The sequence below is a fragment of the Bison bison genome, unplaced genomic scaffold (assembly GCF_000754665.1).
Source record: "Bison bison bison isolate TAMUID 2011002044 unplaced genomic scaffold, Bison_UMD1.0 scf7180017864478, whole genome shotgun sequence".
Lineage (NCBI taxonomy): Eukaryota > Metazoa > Chordata > Mammalia > Artiodactyla > Bovidae > Bison > Bison bison.
This window is the reverse complement of record NW_011495038.1, coordinates 2,055,795-2,077,143: the sequence shown is the minus strand read 5'-3', so window position 1 is coordinate 2,077,143 and position 21,349 is coordinate 2,055,795. Positions and strand designations below refer to the sequence as shown.

The 21,349-nt window shown below is 37.8% G+C and overlaps 1 protein-coding gene across 5 annotated transcripts in view; it reads left to right on the top strand.

Moving 5' to 3' along the window:
- Positions 1 to 19,700, top strand: part of CCDC82 (coiled-coil domain containing 82) — a 33,242-nt gene extending 13,542 nt beyond the window's left edge. For 4 of the 5 annotated variants that reach the window (XM_010862125.1, XM_010862128.1, XM_010862126.1 and 1 more), the window contains exons 5-9: positions 3,396 to 3,479; positions 4,811 to 4,935; positions 8,008 to 8,178; positions 13,774 to 13,959; positions 17,751 to 18,158. In XM_010862125.1, the coding sequence (XP_010860427.1) occupies positions 3,396 to 3,479; positions 4,811 to 4,935; positions 8,008 to 8,178; positions 13,774 to 13,959; positions 17,751 to 17,819 (635 nt within the window). In that variant the 3' untranslated portion in view covers positions 17,820 to 18,158. Of the gene's footprint in view, positions 1 to 3,395; positions 3,480 to 4,810; positions 4,936 to 8,007; positions 8,179 to 13,773; positions 13,960 to 17,750 lie in introns of all 5 variants that reach the window. The other variant, XM_010862129.1, reaches the window with a different exon arrangement.
- Positions 19,701 to 21,349: the final 1,649 nt, after the last annotated feature.

Below are 21,349 nucleotides of genomic sequence, written 5' to 3'. Positions count from 1 at the left end.
TACTTAAAAACCTCTCTTGGTTCTGGAAATAAACTTAGCACTAGCAAGACCACATCCTTCTCAGGGTTAAGGGAGAAAGCATTCAGTGCCCAGGAATTTGCAAACAGTATCTCTCCAGCTCTGCGATTTTCCAGGAAGCTCATGTTCCTTAGAAAAAGGCCTTAAGAATGACTAATGCACAATAAATGGGTAAAACTCAATAGTTTTCTTACATACTGTCAATAATTATTTAGAAGATATAATGTGGGAAAATTCCATTTACACTAGTGAACAAAATAGTTACTAGGCCTAATCTTAAGAAGAAAAGCATAGCTTTATAGGTACAGGAATCAAGTTTACTGTGGAATAGAAAAAGAAATGTGAGTAAAAGAGATAATGTTTATGGGAGGTATTAATAATAAGTTATACAAGAAGATATATCTTCTGAAATTCTTCATTCAGCTTTGTGAACACAGTCTTAAAGTTTGTTTGGAAGAACAAATGTATGAGAATAACATTTTCAAAGCACAAAATGAAGTAGAAGGACTTGCCCCCACCAGATATAAAAATAATTATAAAATTTCAATAAATAAAGGAATGTAGTACTGACGTGAGAAAACCAGATCAGTAGTGGGAAGGTCACATGCTAAACAAAATCTTAGCATATATGTGAAATGCATGATAAAGGATGCACAGAAAATCAACAGAATGATTAAACTGTCTGATGATTGAATATGGGGGAGTTGATTACCTTCTAAAAATAAAGATGCCAAAACATGAATATTACTGGTTTTCTCCTGCATCTTTTTGACTTTTTTTATAATCAAGGAGGAAAGTTTTAAACAGTATTTCTGGGGTATCCTATAGAAGCCCATCCAATACAGGGATTAAAATGATGAGAAAGGCTCTGAGGAGGTCAGGATTTGGCTCTGCTTCTATCTAGTTGTGTAAGCTCGGATAAGTTATTTCATCATCATAAGTGTCCTAAGATAAAGGATTAATCCTAAAGTAAAGGATTTGAATTTTATTTTCTTCAATTTCCCCATCCAACACTAAAATTACATGTTCTGAAGTATGAAAGGATCAAATCTAACTACCATGCAAAACACCATCTTTGTAGGGGATTGTAACATGAAGTCAAGAGTCAGGTTGTCTGTTCCAACCTTGGTTCCAACATTTACTGGTTCTGTCATCTTTGGGAAGTTTTTCTTCCTCTCTGTATCTGTTTCCTCAATGAGAAATAAACTGAGAGTATTGATAGTACTTTGTAGGTTTGTTGTCAGAAATAAAGCAATGTATGCAAGTGCATAAAATGTTGCCTGGCCTTTACCTGCTCAGTAATATTTTTATTTCAACTTGAGAAAAAATTATGCCAAGAGCATAATTCCAACACCACCTACCCATCCATTCAAGCACAATGAAATCAAGGCCCTCTTCCTGACTCTTGTGAAGGAGATTCTGACACACAGTAGGAAAGGCATGCTGTGTTTAGGAGAAGAACTCTTCAGATGATTCTGATTCTCTGCCCTTTTGTTTCACTCCCAATCTTAAACACTATTAGCACTATCTTTGAAATAGAGCATCAGTTATTCAAACTCTATAACAGGTGAGTAACACTGGGTATTAGCATATTTAAGACTGGTCAATTCAGTGGAATAAAAATTATATATTCTGTTTCAGTTTTTTGATGCATGTGAAGGAGGGTCCATTTGATTTTTTTTCTCAACACAACAGTATTTCCAGAACAGTTTTCACCTAATTCAGTTTGGGAAGTGCTGCTGCTGCTAAGTCACTTCAGTCATGTCCGACTCTGTGCGACCCCATAGACGGCAGCCCACCAGGCTCCCCTGTCCTTGGGATTCTCCAGGCAAGAACACTGGAGTGGGTTGCCATTTCCTTCTCCAATGCATGAAAGTGAAAAGTGAAAGTGAAGTGGCTTAGTCATGTCAGACCCTCAGCGACCCCATGGACTGCAGCCTCCCAGGCTCCTCCGTCCATTGGATTTTCCAGGCAAGAGTACTGGAGTGGAGTGCCATTGCCTTCTCTGTGGAAAGTGCTAGACAGAATTTAAATGCATTTTAACATTCATAAATCAAGCATGTACCAACAATATACTTTTATATCCAAAGGTGGATGAAAGTCTAGTTGAAATTGAATTCTATTAAGCTATTATTTCATTTTTCAACTGTATTCATAAATGGCTATTGTTAGGTTTTTTTGAAATTTTCAATTAATCAGGTCTTTAAAGCCTAAGGTCCCCCGTGCAAATATATGCTATTGTTCAGTAGTTTTATTACTGCTTTATTTTGGGCACTCTAGCACCTCACTGTTCATCGCAGCACTGTTTATAATAGCCAGGACATGGAAGCAACCTAGATGTCCATCAGCAGGTGTTTTCTTAAAGATGGTTGCATAGTAAAAGTTTCCCTGGAGTCTAAAATAAGATTTATACAATGCTTTTAGTAACTAAAATGTAAATTAAAAGATTTCTTCATGTTAAATTTCATCTTTGTTTTATTTCAACTGAAATCAAAGTCAGAATCACTCATGGATGTTAATACTATTGATCGGTTTTATTTGCTCTAACCCTTGTTGATCATCTACTTTTCTGGAAACACTCAGGCAGTTGTTAATGTCTTCACAATGCCCAGAGCAGGGACAGGTGTCTTTGATGACAGCTTGGATCAAGGAAGCGGTCGTGTTTGACAGAGAACATTTCCACAGCCATAGTAAACCTTGACCCAAGAGAAATGGGAAACAGTAGGAACCTTCTCTTATCATTTCGCCTGACCCACCACAAGAGATGATTCCATGGACCAAACTGAGTTAGTGGGAAAGTAGGCTTTTATATTTGGCACGAAAAAGAGGAGACATAACTTTTCTTAATTGATGTGGAAAATCCTAAATCTGTGGCATCAGAAAGGATATTGAGTTTTTATAGCCATCGTCGTTCTGGCTAGGGTAGCAATTTCCTGAACGATTTCATATGTAACATGTTTTAGAGATAAGGAATAAGAGAGGAGTTCATTCACATACTGAGCAATCTACCTTTAGAGGTTTTCTTCCTTGCTGTAATTGTCAAGTTGATAATTAAATTTGAGTGCATTGGGGATAAATTTGACTTTTTCCATAAAATATCTTAATATTTCCTAAACAGTGTTACCTTAATAAGTTTGGAAAGTGAAAATGATTTGAAATAAGAACTTGAAACTGCGTTAGAAGTCAGTTAATCTGGAAAATGGAGATTTTCTCGGTGACCGGACAAGTCACTGAGCCAGCTAGAAAATTAGAATAATTAAGCAATTTCAGTTTATAGCATTAATTTTTTAGCCTTGGAGAAAGAAACTTATTGTATTTAAATAACTTTTGTCTGCCAGATTCTAATATTTATTTTAAATTAATTTCATATTTTTTAGGTGACCACTATACTCACTTTGAAAGAGTTGTGAAGGCTCTTCTGATCAATGCTCTAGATGAATCTTTTCTGGGAACATTATATGGTAAGTTAATAATATAAATGGAGCAATCGGGTTTTTTTCCCAATTTTTAAGCAATCTCATTGTTCATGTGTCTGTGTATACTAAATAAAATCAAGGAGACCCAATCTTAAGGCCCTCCAGTTGTTCCCTCTAGGATCAACTATACCAAAAGTCCATTCACATCACACACTTGTTGGTGTTTATTATTTGTGATATGTGAAAGTACAAAAGGAATATTTTCCCTCTCCTTTGAGAGTTCACAGTGAACTTGAGGATATAGGGCATATATTAATAAAGCAATAGGGTAACTCAACACCAATGCATTGTCCCAGCCTAAGCTTTAAGCTCCTTTAATTTCACCAAACATTATATGCTTTTTTATGCTTTTGTGCCTTGTTGTTTCTCATTAGAGTATAATCCCTTTCTACTCTAGATTTTCTAAGTGAGTGTAAAGTAATTTCCACTATGAAAGTTATCTGTGACCCACTTAAGTAATATTTCTCATTCCCTCATCTATGCTGTTATCCTGAGTGTGGTGGCACTGATACATATGCACTTCTCAAATGTATTGAAACTGTATTTTTGCCTTCCTCCCTTCTTTAAGAGTGTGGAAAGAACCATACTTGCTATATACATACCCCTTGCATCTAGCTCAGAATCTGCCTCTTAATAAAGACTATAAATAATGCTGAATATCTACCTACATGCCAAAGAAAGATTTCATTCAAACTGTACTGAACAAATATCCATTGAGTGTCTACTAAGGGCCAGGCATTATTTGAGAAAAACTGCAAGAATATCGCAATAACTATATGACATAGACGAATCTTGCCCTTGTGTTGCTTAAAGTCTACTGGGAGAGACAGACAATGAGTAAACAAAGATATAATATCATGTCAGCTGGAGATTCGTTCTTGAAAAATTATAAAACAGGATAAGGAGACCAAGAGTATATAGGACAGAAAAGTCTGTGTTAGATTGCTCAAAAAGGTCCCCCAAGTGTTATCTTCTGAACAGAAACCTGAATGAAGTGAGGGAGGAAGCAATGCATGAATCTAGCAGAGAGCACAGCAAGTGTAAAGACCCTTAGGAAAGAATAAGTTTGAGGTGTTCAGGGAACAATTAGAGGGCCTGCGTGGTTTCTTCCATTCCCTAATACTCTAATGGAATGATTTTCTTCAACTTATACTGGGGTTTTTTTGGTTTTTTTTTTTTTTTAATTTGTTTCTAATCAACCAACCAAGTATCTGCTTAAAGCTATGGGAAGAAATCTTTAACTGTTCCATTATTTAAATATTTTATAAGGGCAAAGTGATTGTTTTTGTTGTTGTTGTGATTGTTCCCCTGAACAGATGGCACCAGGCAGAAATCATATGCACAAGATATGTTGACTTCTCTTTATTATTTGGATAACCGCTTTGTTCAGCCTCGTCTAGAGAATTTAGTCTCTAGAAGTCGTTGGAAAGAGAAATACAAGGTATACAGTTTTATTTGTTTTTGAATCTCTGGTTGAGGGTGGGGTAGGATAGGAGTGACAGTCTTCTTGGAATTTCAATAACCAGTCACACTTCTTTAATTAATCTTCTAAATTATTAGCATTTTTCTTTGTTAGATAATCAGCTTGTTTCTTGTCTCTTCTAAGGCTATAATTGTTTTAATCATTCCCACTTGTTATATCTATCCAATAATTAAGTAGTTATAAATGATAATTTTAAAACATCTCTAGGGCTTAACCCATCTGGTAAAATGAGGAAATTGTCTCACAGGATGTTAACTGTTGCAGTAAAAAAGAGCTCCGTTGTTAAAGAAGGTTGAGAAACAGTAGGTTTAACTTAACTGCTAGAGGGCTTTTCAAGAAGCATTATGTGTGAATTTATATTGTAAATCGTCAAGAACACAATATAGAATATAATACTTTCCAAATTTATGTTATACTATGAGGCTTCTTTTCGTAAAATACCTATTATTACCTTCTAGGATATTGGTTCCCATAATAGAGAAACCCTGACCTATGTGGTCTTTGACATCCTTCTCCACCTTAAGATTTTGTAATTCTACCAATTTGGGAGAAGATTCTTTTTAATTTATAAGATCTAATTGATTCCATGTTATCCCCCTAGATTTCTATTTTATGATCTCTAATAGTAGAGGCTGTCCTATATGATTTACAAGATTTTTTTCCCTCCCTACTTCTAACTTTTTATCTTTTAATAATTAGCAAGAAGAAAAAGGCAAGATAGTAGAAGTTCAAGTTCTATATAGTTAGTCTTTCTAGCACCTAAATCATTAGCTACTCTCCCTCATTTCGTGTCAGGAGATTTGGCTTCATCCAGTGCCTGCTGCTGCTATACATTGGAGAAGGAAATGGCAACCCACTCCAGTGTTCTTGCCTGGAGAATCCCAGGGACGGGGGAGCCTGGGTGGGCTGCTGTCTGTGGGGTTGCACAGAGTCGGACACGACTGAAGTGACTTAACAGCAGCAGCAGCAATGCCTGTTCAGCCTTGTATTACTTGAAGATAAATTAGCTACAAATGGTTTAGGTTTAAGGAACAATTATGGGATTACAAAAGAAAAAAAGAGTTAGAAGACTTCAATTTGGAGGATAGATTGAGTTTAGGGGGCTTCCCTGGTAGCTTAGCTGGTAAAGAATCTGCTTGCAATGTGGGAGACCTGGGTTCGATCCCTGGGTTGAGACGATCCCCTGGAGAAGGGAAATGGTACCCACTCCAGCATTCTGGCCTAGAGAATTCCATGGCCTGGATAGTCCATGGGGTCACAAAGAGCTGGACGTGACTAAGTAACTTTCAGTCACTTGAGTTTATATATTTCTTTTTGACTTTGAGTGATTTTAACTTCCATGCATTCCAGTTCTTCCTCAGATAGAGAAAATACTTACCCACTTTAAAGGGAAATATTTACTGATTTTTAAGGTAAAGTACATGGCACAGCTCTTAGGATATGGTATAATATATATCATTGTCTTTAATAGAAATAAAAGCATATTGATCATTTAATTTTGCCAAGTAATTTATATGCAAAGTAAAATGTTTTATCTGATCTTCAGAGTAACCCCCAAAGAAAGGTACTACTAGTTCCTCTATTTTACAAATGAGAAAATTGTAACCCAGAAAACTTAATAACATAAGGTTACACAGCTAGTAATTAGTCAGGCCAATGTTTGAACCAAGCACAAACCTTAGGTTTAGGGTTTCTCAGACTTCAGAGCCCATCAATTCTGCTGTAATATGTTTTGCATACTATGATAGGTTATGCAGAATTTGGATAACCCAATGTTGAAATGATAACTGTAAGTTACAAGATAATATTAGCTTAAAAATTTAGACACATAGATAATCAATTCAGTACGATCTTGTTCAAAATAGGTTATGCTGCAAGAAATAAATAATGTGACAAAGTAAACCAACAGTGAAAACCTCAACAGCTTAACTAAACAAAATTTTATTTTTCACTTGTGTGTTCACTGTGAGTCAATAGGGGTGCTCTGTTAATTGTAGTCACTCAGGGAGCCAAGCTGATAGAACTTGCATCTCAGTATGTGCTTTGAATTCCAGAGAAGCAGGAAGGGAAGATGGTTAGTCACCTATTTACTCTGAATGTCAGCCTATAGTGACACATGTCATGAAGTACCATGAAATAAGAGAAACAATAAAAAGTACAAGACACTGTTGCTGTGAATTATAAATGTAAAAAGGAAACTCTACTGGATACTTAATTACTGTCAGGCTGATAGAGAATGCAGATTAGTGACCCTGTTAATATGCTCGTTGTGTGCAGCTCAAATATTGTGGTAAACTAATCCACACTACTAATTAGAATAGGAGTGTCTAGCACAGGCCTAGAGCCTAAGCAAAACTGCTCAAGCACAAGTAATTTCACAGCTTAATAAAGCTTATTTATGAATGCCAAATATTTTCTCTGTTTATTCATTGCTAACTCAGCTATTAGACTGGCCATAGCAATACTGGCAATCTAGCAATCCTGGTTCAAACTTGTTTGTTTTCATAGTACTTTAGTAAGCAACTACAGGAGAATTAAATTATTTCTGGGATATTTTGTGGAAAATATAATTCATGCAATGGAGACTAAATGTGATCTTTTTTTTTCTTGATTTTTATTAACCTAAATGAATTGATCTTTTAATTATATTATCCTGAATTTTTTTTCTGCTCATTCTTTCCTATTTTAACTAATTACAACATCTGGAGATAAGAGAGATAAGAAGTAAATTAAAACCTTAGTGGTAACTTACAAGTTTGAGAGAAATGAAGCTAGTTTCTTTCTTCATCTGGTTTCTTTTCTTTTAACAGCCTAAATTATAATCCATTTTTAAAATTTAAATATATCTTGTCAAACACCTATTGTGTGCTCAATACTAAACTGAGACATACCAGTGTGTTTTGCTCTTATATCTTATTATATTATTATGATTCCTATTCTTAATTTTAATTTGGTTGGGCTCTTATATTTGATTTTGTTGTTGTCTTTCTTATCCTTTAAACTTTCATTACATTTTGAAATTATTTTCAGGAGCGAGTAGAAAATTATTCTAGTGTAGATATCCAATTGAAGACATCTGAGAACTGTTTGTGCCAGGCTTGTGGGTTGTATCGCCACTGTGAATACTCAGTGCATTTATCAGGAAAGTTGTATGACACCAGGACCATGGAAACAGATGATTTCATGTCACACGATAAACAGGTATTTTTCCCCCTCTCATTTTAGTTCTTAAAAATCAGAAATTTTCACTAAATAAGCCTGTATGGTTAACCCTAACTTCTTTTCACAAATGAAGAAAGCACCAGGAGAAGAAAAAAGAGCACGGGGAAAGAGTGTGCCATTTTTTAATGTAAAAATGTATGTTATACATCAGATTCACTCCAAATTCAGTCAGGTACTAAAATCAGTGCATGTTGTCTAAGTGTACATCACCCAAACTAGGAGAGGGTGAGGGGTGTGAGCGAGAGGGGATAAGGATGAAAAGGGAGGTAACTGAGCCAGAGGAAGAAGAAATCCCTTTTGAGTCCCAAGGAGAATTTGACCCCAATGGAAATTTTAGGCCAGATCATCTACCAAATTGACAATCTACAAACAAATAATTAAAGATGGCAACCCACTCCAGTACTCTTGCCTGGAAAATCCCATGGATGGAGGAGCATTGTAGGCTACAGTCCATGGGGTTGCAAAGAGTAGGACACGACTGAGTGACTTCACTTCACTATAGATGGTAAAGGGTCTGCCTGCAGTGTGGGAGACCAGGGTTTGATCCCTGGGTTGGGCAATCCCCTGGAGGAGGGCATGGCAACTCACTCCAGTATTCTTGCCTGGAGAATCCCATAGACAGAGGAGCCTGGCGGGCTACGGTCCATAGGGTCGCACAGAGTCAGACGCAAATGAGTGACTAACACTTTCAAATTCACCCCAGTAATGAGGTTTGAAGGAAAACTGTGCTTCAACTTAGACTACATCAGTGGTGTTTCAGAGCCTAGAACCATCACTGTATATTTAAGGTACTATTAATTTTGAATGAATAGACAAAACAGAAGAAAATATTTTAAATATATGAAGTATCTGATAGACAAGAGCAGAACAGTACAGTGTGAAGACAGAAAAAAAAAAAGATGCAGATGCAGACTACTTCTCTTTATTTTTTACTCTTTGTAAAATGATTACACTTACAAGTACAAAAAATAGTAAAATTGAGAGCTTCCTCTAGACTTCCCTCTGTAGATTCCTCATCCACTGATACAGAGGACCAACTGTATATTTATTTTTAAAAACTCCATGTCTACATGGGTCCATGCAGTTCAAACCTATGTTGTTCACGGTTTAACTATACTATTTTTACACCTGTGGTTGGTTTAATCTGCAGATAGAGAAGCCCAAATGTAAAACTCTGGCATCTGCAGATTTTGCTATCAGGGAGGGTCCTGGAACCAACCCCTGAGGATAGTGAGGAGTGGCTATAGTTTTAGCTACAACAGTCTTGGATAGAGTACTGAGATCAGAGCTCTGGACCACCAGCTTGTGGTGATATCTGAGGGCATTACAGGAGAAGGAAATCACCTGGAGGAAAGAGACTTGAGATCTGAAAGGCAGTTAGGAGGACTAACAAGTTTTTCAGTTTTGCCCAGAGTCTGTCCAGACTCCTCAAGACACTTAAGATCCAGTGAGAAGAGGCATTAAGTTTCAGGCAGATGGCCATGTGTAATAAAAAAGGTGAAAAGTGAAAGTGTTAGTCATTCAACTGCCTCCGACTCTTTGCCACCCCGTGGACTGTATGGCTTCTCTGTCCATGGAATCCTCCAGGCAAGAATACTGGAATGGGTTAGCCATTCCCTTCTTCAGAGGATCTTCCCAACCCATGGATTGAACCCAGTTCTCCTGCACTCAGGCAGGTTCTTACCATCTGAGCCACCAAGGAAGCCTAACCACATGTAATGCATCCATGCAAAGAACAGGCTGAGAGGGAATAGAATCCCTTAACTCAGCTTGTTGCACTTAACGTTTTTAGCTGTGCTTTGTTACTCAGTCGTGTCCGACTCTTTGTGACCCCGTGGACTGTAGCCCGCCACGCACCTCTGTCCATGGGATTCTGCAGGCAAGAATGCTGGAGCGGGTTGCCATGCTGTCCTCCAGGGGATCTTCCCAACCCAGAGATCGAACCCAGGTCTCCTGCATTGCGGGTGGATTCTTTACGTCTGTGCCACCAGGGAAGCCCAGTGTTCTTAGAGACCTGGAAATAGACAATAGACTTCTTCCCATCCCTCTTTCCTTGAAGATCTTTTCTCTTTCTTCTCCATACTTTAATTTCCTTAAGGAACTGGTTGCTTCTCTGTATATGAGGGCCTAAAGAAATACCTCAAAAAGCTACCCACAGTGTTAAAAACGTGTATAAAATGTGCATAATGCATGTTCATTGTATTTCCTTGCTTCAGTTTGTTAAACAGTGTCAATTCACATTCCTATGTGTTATGTCTAATAAATTACAGATCAGATATTTCTGTTGCTTTGCAGTCACCATCTTCTGCTTTAGGAAAATTGGATGACAATTTTTAGCTTTGTTTCTGATTAATCTTTGGCTATGTCAGGCCCCTAGTTCACACTGATAACTGAGATGACTCAGTTATCTTCAGATTTATCAGTTCATAGAACTATACTAACCCTACACAGTGGATTAAGGATCATTTCTGTATCACTTATCTGCTTTGAGATAATAATCACAAAACTTACCATTTCTCTTTCTCTCTGGCAATTTTTAAAAATATTGTCTTATCTTGTTAGAATAGCGTCTCTATTTTTTTTTTTTCTTTTTCTTTTGGCCACACTGTGTGGCTTGTGGGATCTTAGTTCCCCAACCAGATACTGAACTTGGGCCCTTAGCAGTGAAAGCACTGAGTCCTAACCACAGAGCCCCCAGATAACTTCCCCCAAGTAGTGTCCTTAATGTTTAGAAATGCAATTAGTTAATTAAAAGTACTGTCTAAATACATTTCTGGACATTTAAGGACACTATTCTAGCAGTATAGATTTGATTTACTTGCTTTTAGAACTTCATGTAAATAGAATGCTACAGTATAAGCTGTGTTGTATAAACATTAATTCATAAGGTATAGTTGGCTGTGACAATACACTAAAACAGGGAAGGGGTGAAAGGAGAGGTCCACTTGCAGTGTATGCAACAACTATGTACATTTACTGTGTATATTTACTGCTTTTTATGAAGCCTTACTAACAATGATTTAGGTTCTTCCATATAAAATGTGCTCACATTTGGGGGAAAAAAAATAGTATGAGAATATTCTAAAGGTAATTTTGGGTTTATTGACCTCCAGGGTCACTAAACTAAGTGTAAGGTAGACACCAAGAGGGTAGGAATTAGAAATGAAAAGGATTCTCAGTAGATAGTTTTGTTTCATACTGGAAAAAGAAATTAAAATAGAAAATCTTAAACACTTCTCCTTTCCTTTTGTTCCAACTCAAAATCTTTATACAAATAAATTCTTGTTTTGTGGAAATACAGAATACAGTGTAATAAAAACAAAAAATTGTATTATTCTTCTACCATATCTTACCTAGACCAGCCATAAGAGAGTTCTCCTGCATCATCTACTTGAATGGCAGAAATGGACTTCCCCGTAGAGTTCACTGCGACTGTTGTATTATCTTTGTATTTAAAGTGGGAGGTATTGGCAGCTGAACTGTAATTTATATGACTGGTTTGATGATAATGTTTCAATGGGAACAGTGCTTACAGTAAGCAAGCCATGAACAGTAATACCTGATTGTTTCTGATGATCTAAAAAGCAGATTTTCCCAAATCATACAGAAATACCGATGTGCTTTTCATCAGCATTTTGAAATTTTAAGAAACGTTAGAAAATATCCCAAATGCCATCTTTACAAAACAATGCATCAAAGCTGTTACTGACCATCATATTTAACTTTTATTCATTTTTGCCAATATACTTTTGTATTGTTTATTTAACTCATCACCTGTGTGATCCCTACAGTGTGACTTCAGAAAAACAGCACAGTTCTTTGCCAGATAGAATACAAGTTGCATAGGTCAATAACGTAACTGTATCACTCTTACTGAATTCACGAAAGCATAATCCATCATGTATGTAGACACAAAGACAAATAACATAAATTAGGAGGAACTTTGTCTATTTCCTGAGGTTACTCCATGAGAATAAGATTGGTCATGTTATAAAATTTGAAGTCCTTTCTGATGCATTTTCTACAGTGAGTGAAATAATGTAGGTACAGTTACATTTAATGAGGTCAGTGCGGTGACACTGTTTTCCAATTTTAGCTATAGATGTGTGTAACAAAGTACACATTGAAAACATTCTAAAAGAGAATGGATGGTTGAGTTCACAAGAAGAGTATTCTTAATCATAAGATCCTAGAAGTCCACATAAACATACAAATAAAAATGTTTACAGTTTGCTAATAATAAAATATTAATGTTTATAATTACATCAGACTCATTAATTAAGGGGCTTCCCTGGTGGTTCACCTGGTAAAGAATCCACCTTCAATGCAGGAGACCCCAGGTTGATTCCTTGGTTGGAAAGATCCCCTGGAGAAGGGGTAGGCTACCCACTCCAGTATTCTTGGGCTTCGCTGGTGGCTCAGACAGTAAAGAATCTGCCTGTAATGTGGGGACCTGGGTTCGATCCCTGTGTTGGGAAGATTCCCTCGAGGAGGACATGGCAACCCACTCCAGTATTAGGGCTATGCAGGGGGCACTAAAGAACCCGCCTGCCAGTGCAGGAGAGGTAAGAGATGCAGGTTCAGTCCCTGGGTGGGCAAGATCCCTGGAGAAGGCAATGGCAGCCCACTCCAGTATTCTTAATCCCATGGACAGGAGCCTGGAGGGTTACAGTCCATGGGGTCACAAAAGGTCAGAAACAACTGAAGTGACTTAGCACACATTAATTAAGATAAAAAATATAACTAAACACAAAGTTATTTTTTGCTTTGCAGAATGTTTTGGAAAAAAAATATTTGGTTAAAAGTGCTCTATTTTTAATATTGGTATGAGAGCCTGTTTGAGTTTACATGTTTGTAACAGGAGTTCCCAACCTCTGGAATCTAATGCCTGATAATCTGAGGTGGAGCTGATGTTATAATGATAGAAATAAAGTTCTATCCCAAAATCATTCCCCTGTCCAGGTCTGGGGGGCGGGGGGGGATGTTTTTCATGAACCTGGTTCCCAGTGCCAGAAATGTTAGGGATTGCTGGTTTATAAGATAGAAAATTATCATAATTCAGGGATTTTTAGCTCAGTAACTGTGTGTATAGTAGCTTGCATCTTTTCTTGCTTTGGGGTATGGCTATCCTTTTGCCTTACAAGCCATCTTTATCCTCTTTCCCAAACTTGACTAACTGTTTTCTAAAGACTTAGTTCACACATCACCTAATTTAGAACTGTTCTTTTTTCTGGATTGTGTTAATTGTCCCTTCTCGGTACCTTGATTGCCTCTTGTGCATTGCATTTGGCACGTTGTTTTTTTCTCCCAGCAGTGTAAATTCCCCTGGTATAGAAGGCACATATTTTATTTCTGTATCTCCAGTGCTTAACTCAGTACTTGAAACATAGCAGTTGCTTGGTTTTTTGTTAACTTGGTTGTATAAATAAAAGAAGGTAAAGGAATTATTGTATAAAAATTTTGAAAAATAATGCATGGATTCTATTTTAAAGAAAATCTGAAAACCAGAAAGGCTGTACTTTCACTACTATATATTCATTTCATATACCAGATGATGTTTATTTCTTGATTTAGGTGTTTACTGTTGGCAGAATTTGTGCTGAGCGAACCAGAATTTACCATAAACTGAAACATTTTAAATTCGAGCTGTACCAAGAGTGTTGCTCCATTGCAAAGACAGAAGAGGTTGAGGATGAAGAGGTTAAAGAAACAGTGGAAAGAATTTTCAGTCAGTCAGAAAACAGTGGCTGGATTAAGGAGGTAAGGTGAATAAAGAAGAACAATTTCATTCAGTAGGTTCTGCAGCCTACTACTGATCAGCAAAAGGATATGAATTATGAGAATAGAAGACAGTGACTTTTAAAAGAGAACCTCTCCTTCTCTCCCTGTCTTTGTATTTTCTCTTCTTCCACCCATTCCTTTCATGCTCATCATTGTCGTACCCTGAAGAAGTGCCCTGATGTTCTAAGTGTTCACTTAGCTCATCAGATACATTTTAATCAGCAGTAATACAGTCCTTTAATGAAGGACTCTGTCCTTTCACTTTTATGTATGTGTGGTTTTCCTTACATATATATTAAGTCCCCTTATTTTCTTCGACAAAGTTTAGGACTCACCTCTGCTTGTCTGCTTCCTATCTTTAGAATAGTTCTTGAGACCTGAGAGTGAAGAAGCCCTGGTGCCAATCTGAGGAAAGGACCTCGGCTGCCAGTTCTAATACACCCACATCCTCTTCCTGAGGACGTGGGACTGAGCAGTGAGCACTGTAACTGAAGATGAAGGGGAATGCAGAGGTTTCAGGCCACGGCACTGATTTTGATTCCTCCATATCCTGTTGATCACTAAATTTGATATCAAGGATAAAGTGGGGATTTTGAAGAGTGCACTGGATTCCCGAAGATCTGCTGGCAGCTCATAAGCTCTGGTCTGCTCACAGAGCTTTTAGAATTGTTACGGTACATGGAAAGAATGCAAGGATGCTAACATCGCAGTCTTCTAAAGCAAGTCCAGTTACATGACTGTGTAAGAGAGAACAGATAGGAGATTTTCAGGTATCAACTCAGATAGGAGTTGATACTCAGATCAACCGTATATTTAATCTTAAAAAAAAAAAAAAGCCTGGGTTATTTATATCATAGGGAAATTTGTAAAACAGGAAAATAAAAAGAGAGCTTGGAGAATAAACGCACGAGCCAAGGGAAAGAACACGAGAACAGACAAAACAGAACTTCTTAGGACATGGCATGTCCCACAGGGGTGTCCTGAGCCAGAGGAGGACATCAAGGTCGGATTCCCTTTTGACAGTTACCCACCCACCACAAACCATCAGCCAGGGGTCTCCTTGCCTGCTCCCCACATCTTGACCCTTCAGTTGTCTAGTTTCATTTTACTCTCTTCAGCTTTGTTTCTTTTACTTTGCTTCCACTTCTCTCACTCACTCACAGTTCTTTCCTCCCTATCCTTCTCTGTGCTTTCTCATTTGCCATGGGGAAGAGCCATCACTTATCCAGTAAGTCCCAACTTCGTTTTCCTCAGTGACATGAAATTCTTAAGTGCTTTTATTGATGCATCGAAGTGTTACCAACCCTCTAGTGGACTTGAAAGACCTTTTGGGATACCAATTAAAAGAATTATGTACTAGGTGTAGCAAAATTACTGTTGTATTGTACATACTATATAATAATTTTATATATGGGAAAGAACATTTAACTTCTTACAGAAAGAAGTAAAAGCATTTCCAAATCATGTACCTTAGAGAAAGCGTAACAAAGATTGTGAAAACAGAAGGGACCTGCAAGAAGAAAAAGATTCTTAAGAAAGCCAAGCATCACATTATGCTTAAAAAAATAACACAGCATTGGGCATTGAAAGTATTTCAGGATGGTGCATATTTAGGACAACATGCATATTTTTTCACATAAAATACCAAACAACTTCGTTCTCTTTTTGAGAGCCCTCCTACTTTAAAAATATTTGTCAGTAGATATTCTCAAAAGATTTCCTAGAAACCAAAGAAGTTTATTAGCCAGTGTAAACCCATAAGCAACTTTCTGTGCTATAATTGAAGTGCAGAATTTATCAGGTGCCCTGACATTGCTCCACATCACTCCGCCTCCCCATCAGAATGTGTTTGCCTTCGAGTAGTAGCACTGCCTGTGTTCCTGTGATGCATGCCTTCTTCTTGGCCACAGCTACCCTAAATCTTTAGAACCTGGGCTCTGTGCTCCTTAAGTGGCACGTACATGGCACTTTCTGCTCTTAGCTATCAGTTATCAGTGTGAGCCTCTTCTCTCACCTTGTACAAACTCTGTTCCTGTCTTTCCTCCCCCAGCTTGTGTTTCACACCTTGCTTTTTCCCTTACCTGCCTCTTCTTCCTCCAAGCATTTTTCTTCCATTATCTTGGAATCTCTCAGGATTTCTTCCCAAAGACCTGCCAACTAGACTGACTTCATTCTTCTTATTCTTCCTCCTAACAGTTTAACTAGGAGATCTGATTTTAACCTAACGATAGTAAAAGGATAGGAGCAACTCAAGTGTAAGAAAAGAAAGAATGATAAGAAAATTATGATAAAATATATAATAACTATAATAGTAAAACATGCCTCGTTCTAAATTAGAAGTGAAGAACAGAATGTCATATGCCACTGGCAAATGCTGACAAACGATTTTTCTTTGAGAGTACCTTTGATGGTGGGATTTCCAGGGAAGTTGAAGACAGGATTGTTGGTATGAGGTAGTGAACACAGAAGACCAGGAAGTGAAAAAAGTATGTCAATAGGGACATCAGGTTTCAGTCCCTATCCCCATAAACGTCAGAGCTATCAACACCATCTCTCGTTTTATTGGAAGCAGAAGCAGAGCTCATAAGGAGAGCTAAGAAACCGTTAGGTCAGTTCATCTCCCCAGCAGAAGGAAGCACTTGAACTCTGTCAACCTTGAAATCTCCAAACCGTCCCAGCTCCTCTCTCCTCTTGTCCGGCCCTGGTCTTTACTCTCCCATCTTCATTGCTGTCACTCAGATTTAGGCCTTCATTACCTAAATTATTATAGTAGACTCATAACTAGCTGCCAAACCATTCTAGACTGGATGTTTTACCCTTAAAAAAAAAAAATATATATATATATACATCTCAGATTGTGTCAGTTTCCTGCCCTAACACTTTCATGGGGTCACAAAGAGTCAGACACGACTGAGCGACTGAACTGAACACCTTTGTCAGCTTTCCATTGCCTGTCACATTATTGCTAAACTCTGTAACCTAATCTTTCATACTTTTTATTCTCTGACCACCTCTTTGGTTCAGTCTTCTCTCTCAGTTCCCCTGGAAAACCTCAGACTGCAGTCAACCCTGTACTTTTCTGTCTTGTCACTGTTTTGTGGATTTCTGTCTCCTAGAGAAAACTCTCCACCAGACCGTTGCCTACCAAGTCTTTTCCCCTAGGACAGCTCAAATGCCACTCTTCCTGGTCACCTCAGCTAACCATAACCTTTCTTCCGAACCCTCATAGCAGTGTCCATGTTCTTTATGCCCCTTGTTATTGGTTGTCATTGGTGAACTCTGTTCTTAGAGGCAGGGAAAGCAATGGAAAGGGCATGGCAACCCACTCCAGTATTCTTCCCTGGAGAATCCCGTGGATGGAGGAGCCTGGCGGACTACAGTCCATAGGGCCGCAAAGAGTCAGACATGACTGAAGCAACTTAGCATGCGTGCGGGTTAGCAAAGTATATGATATATGTTACATGTTTAACAAATTTTTGTTGAATAAGTTACTGAAGTTGTTACACTTCTACTATAAATATGATAATAGAAAACTTATAATTTACCAGACAGTTATGAAGTTAATAATAATGTTCATTTTGATCTCTTACCAATGCTTTCTATGAATTAGAAATGCTTATTTGAAATTGAGTCCCTGTTTATAATAAAAAGATATTTGTTCATGATTGCCATGAGATAGACTTGTTCCTATTTGTGTCTGTAGATTGAAAAGGCCTAGTTTATCTTCACTGCTTTGAGGAAAATAACTAGCTTTTTTATTGTATACACAGAAATATGGTCAACTTCAAGAATATCTCAATTTGGCGGATTACTTTAAAGAGGAGAAGTTTGAATTTTAACACATTTCCTTCAGAGAAGATTTTGTAAATTCCTGTAAATGTGAAGATCACAAGTCTTGTTTCTCTGTATCATGTGACCTATTCATATATTTTATGTATAGCTTCATGCAAAATATCTTGTGTGAAACATGTTCATCTTAATTTCCATGAAACAACACTCTGCAGTCTAATAAAACTTTTATCTACTGTACATAGAAAACACAAGCCTAACTTTAAGTGTATTTGAAAGTTGTATAACAGTGCCTTTATATCAAAGTTGTGAGAATGCTGATGCTGACTTTTCATGTGAAGAGTGCATACCTTTTTTAAAAGTATGAAATGGAAATTTTTAATCATGCATCTCTATTCTTATTTGTCTGTTATATGGAAATAATCCTTAGCTATATGAAGTTGCAGTTGAAAGTTGAAGATATGGTGTCCAAAAAGATATAGGGCAGAGTATAGGAAAAATGATGGCCAATTGGGAAGGGTGAAGATCGTGAATGATTTGTCAAAAAAGAAGTCCAAGGAAAACAAAAGAATGATCTCTAAAGTATCTGTAAATTCTTGTATGTGACACTACAGACAAGTTTGAACCAACTGAAGAGTGAACGTACCAACTGAAAGTTAAAAATATTTTATCTATTCTTATAAATAGCATTCACTTAATTTATAAAAATGAAAGCACTAATGACTTTAAGGACTTTTAATGGCAGCTGACTCAGTTCCTAGGTCATGCTTCTTGTTGACTTGAAACATTTTTCTTGTTAGAACAGTATTCTGACTGTTGCTCAGGAAATGCTGATAAGCAGTTTTGCTGATGTCTGAGGTCACTGCAACCAAGCAAGCTTCTTCAGTAGGTGTTTGGAGAGTACAAGAGACTTTTGTACATGATTACACCAAAAGAACTGCAAAGGGACAGGCTGTCAGGAAATGAAAATTAGCATGGATCAGGGGGCCAAAAGCAAGTAGTCTAGAAGAAAACAGAATGTTGAAAAATTACAGTGAACTTTAGTAGGTATCATGACATACTGTATTATTTTATCATCATCATTGATAATATCACTGATTCTATATAACAAAAAATAGTTTGTAAGCTTACAAGTCTCACATACCTATGAAGTTTTGAGATCTTGACATTTATCACTATAGCATTAAATGCTTTATGTTAGGTAGCTATGAACAGTAAAGATGATGAGGAAGACAGATGGACAAATAAAAAGGAACTAATGCTTTAAAAAAAATTCATAGGGCCCTTACAGAAGCTTTAGAGATATAACAGGGAACAGTTCCATAAAAGGGGAAGACAAGGAAAAAAGAAATGTTTATTTTATTGGCAGCTGGATATAATTGAGCATATTTTCTCACTTGTCTGCTCTCATACTCAAATGAGTAGTTCTATTCACTACTCATTTCTTGGAGGTATTATAGGACTTGCTTAGACTCCAGCATGTTGATTGAGGTGTAATTGCAGCCCTGGAGCTATTCTGGGTATAGTTTGGTTTCCCTGTAACTCTTTTCACCCTTGATACTGAAGCAGCAAGTCCAGTGGTTAAGAAAGGTTAGCTTTGAAATCAGGCTTGAGTTCAAGTCCTGATCTGTTACTTCCTAGTTAGTTTAAATAGTTTATTTTCAATAAGCCTCAGTTTCCTCATTTATAAAGGGTTAATAATTCCTGTCCCTCAGGATTGTTGGTGGATTGGAGGGAGATATGCAAAGTACTGTGCCTGAAACAGTGACTAAATAAGTAGTAATGATGTGAATGGAAATGAGGTGGTGGATGATAATGATGTCGGCTTGAATTTAAATGGCTGTAAAGGGCAAATGTGTACAAAAGACTGTAAAGGAGTGTCCTACATCACTAGAATATAGTAGGAAAATTCATTAAATTGTTGGACAAGTTTTTAAGGTGTGTTCTTGTCTAGCTTAGAAATAAAAGTTTATATCATTTAGAAATAGCAGCTTTGACCAAAAACTGTGTTACTTGTCAAAATCCATGCTACTGCAGAAGTGTAGCGTGAACAGTGTTTACATTTATTAAAGTTTTTCTCTTTTATCAAGTATGATTGCTGAATATAAAGTGCTGATAGTAACAGAAGATAATGTATAATGAATACACCTTTTAAAAACCAAGTCTGAAATGATCAGAACTCCTTCACTTTTTAATGACACTTCATGAGAGAGTTCTCCTTTCAGATTTGCATACCTAAAAAAGATATTTCTGCCTTTCTCCATGAGTGATGACGAACTTAGCCTTGGAAGGGACAGACAGCAGTATGTTCCAATGAAAAGTTAAAAGTTACATTCCATCAGAATGCACTTGTCCCAAATTCCAAAATAACATTCTAGAATTCGTGAAAATAAAATGAACTAATGTAGGCCAGCCTATCGAGAACTAAACTGTAGATAAATCCAATCTTAAACTGTTTGCACTGATCTTACTCATTTCTATCCACAGCTCAGTTTGAAGCAGGACCTTGTCACTGAGATGCCAGAGGTGGTTTAAATTAACAAAGCCCCATTGCTTGACACCTCAAATCCAAATGACTTCCAAATGAGCATAACAGACTATATGGTCCTGACTAGAACAATATTGTGCTCACTTTAGTTTATCCTCCATAATTGGTAATCGGCAGAATCCAACATGCATTTTGAGAGCTTAAAGGTAGGATTATCTGAAGATGAGGAGACAACAATGTGTGTCAGAGATCTATTTGTTTTGTGTTAGTGAACTTGAAACTGGACTTCTGCATAATGATTTTCCTCGTTGTATATGTAAACAGACTACCGAGAAGGCCCCAGATCTTGCATTAGGTTTGTCATAGGGAATCTTGTATTTTCAGAAAAATCTTTGTTGTTTTTTTCTTTTTGAGAACTGGTATTTGTAATTTCATCGTGGTAGAATATTTTAGTTATTTTTACTGATACGCTTGTGATCCCAGATTGACTTAACCAGAGACAGACAAAACAGGCTAGCAGGTAGACAGACTCGCCTGCCCTTTAGGAGCTAACGATGTTAATTTCTTCTCTGCACCCACTCCTCCGTTTCTCCCAATACGCACACACCCTACGCCTCCCTTTCTGACACCCAGGAACATTTCCTTCGTGTTCACCCAACTCTCGCTAGAGTACTCAGGGGTGTCATTGACAACATACTGAAAAATGAAAGTGATATCCTCGGGGGGTGGAGAGGGGGAAGCGTAACGGAGATCTGGCAGGGAAAATACATCCCCTGGCCGGGAATTTCTGCACCATTTCGGGCTGGTGAAGTAGTCGGGTAGAGGTTGGGGAATTTCCCCAACGTCCCGCCCTCCTGCCCGAGCCGAGCCGGAGTGCGAGCTGCGCGCGCCGACGCCGAGATGCGCAGGCTTCGGGATCCTCCACTTCTTGCCGCTGGGAGGCCCTCTGCGTTCCCCTTTCCCCGCGCCGGCCGCCTTGCTCGCCCGTGCAGTGGCACCCGCCTTCCACCAGGGAGCCTCGGGCGAGCGCTCCCCCGCCCTCCGCCCCCCACCCCCCTGCAGCTCGCTGGCTCTCTCTTTCTCCCTCTGTCT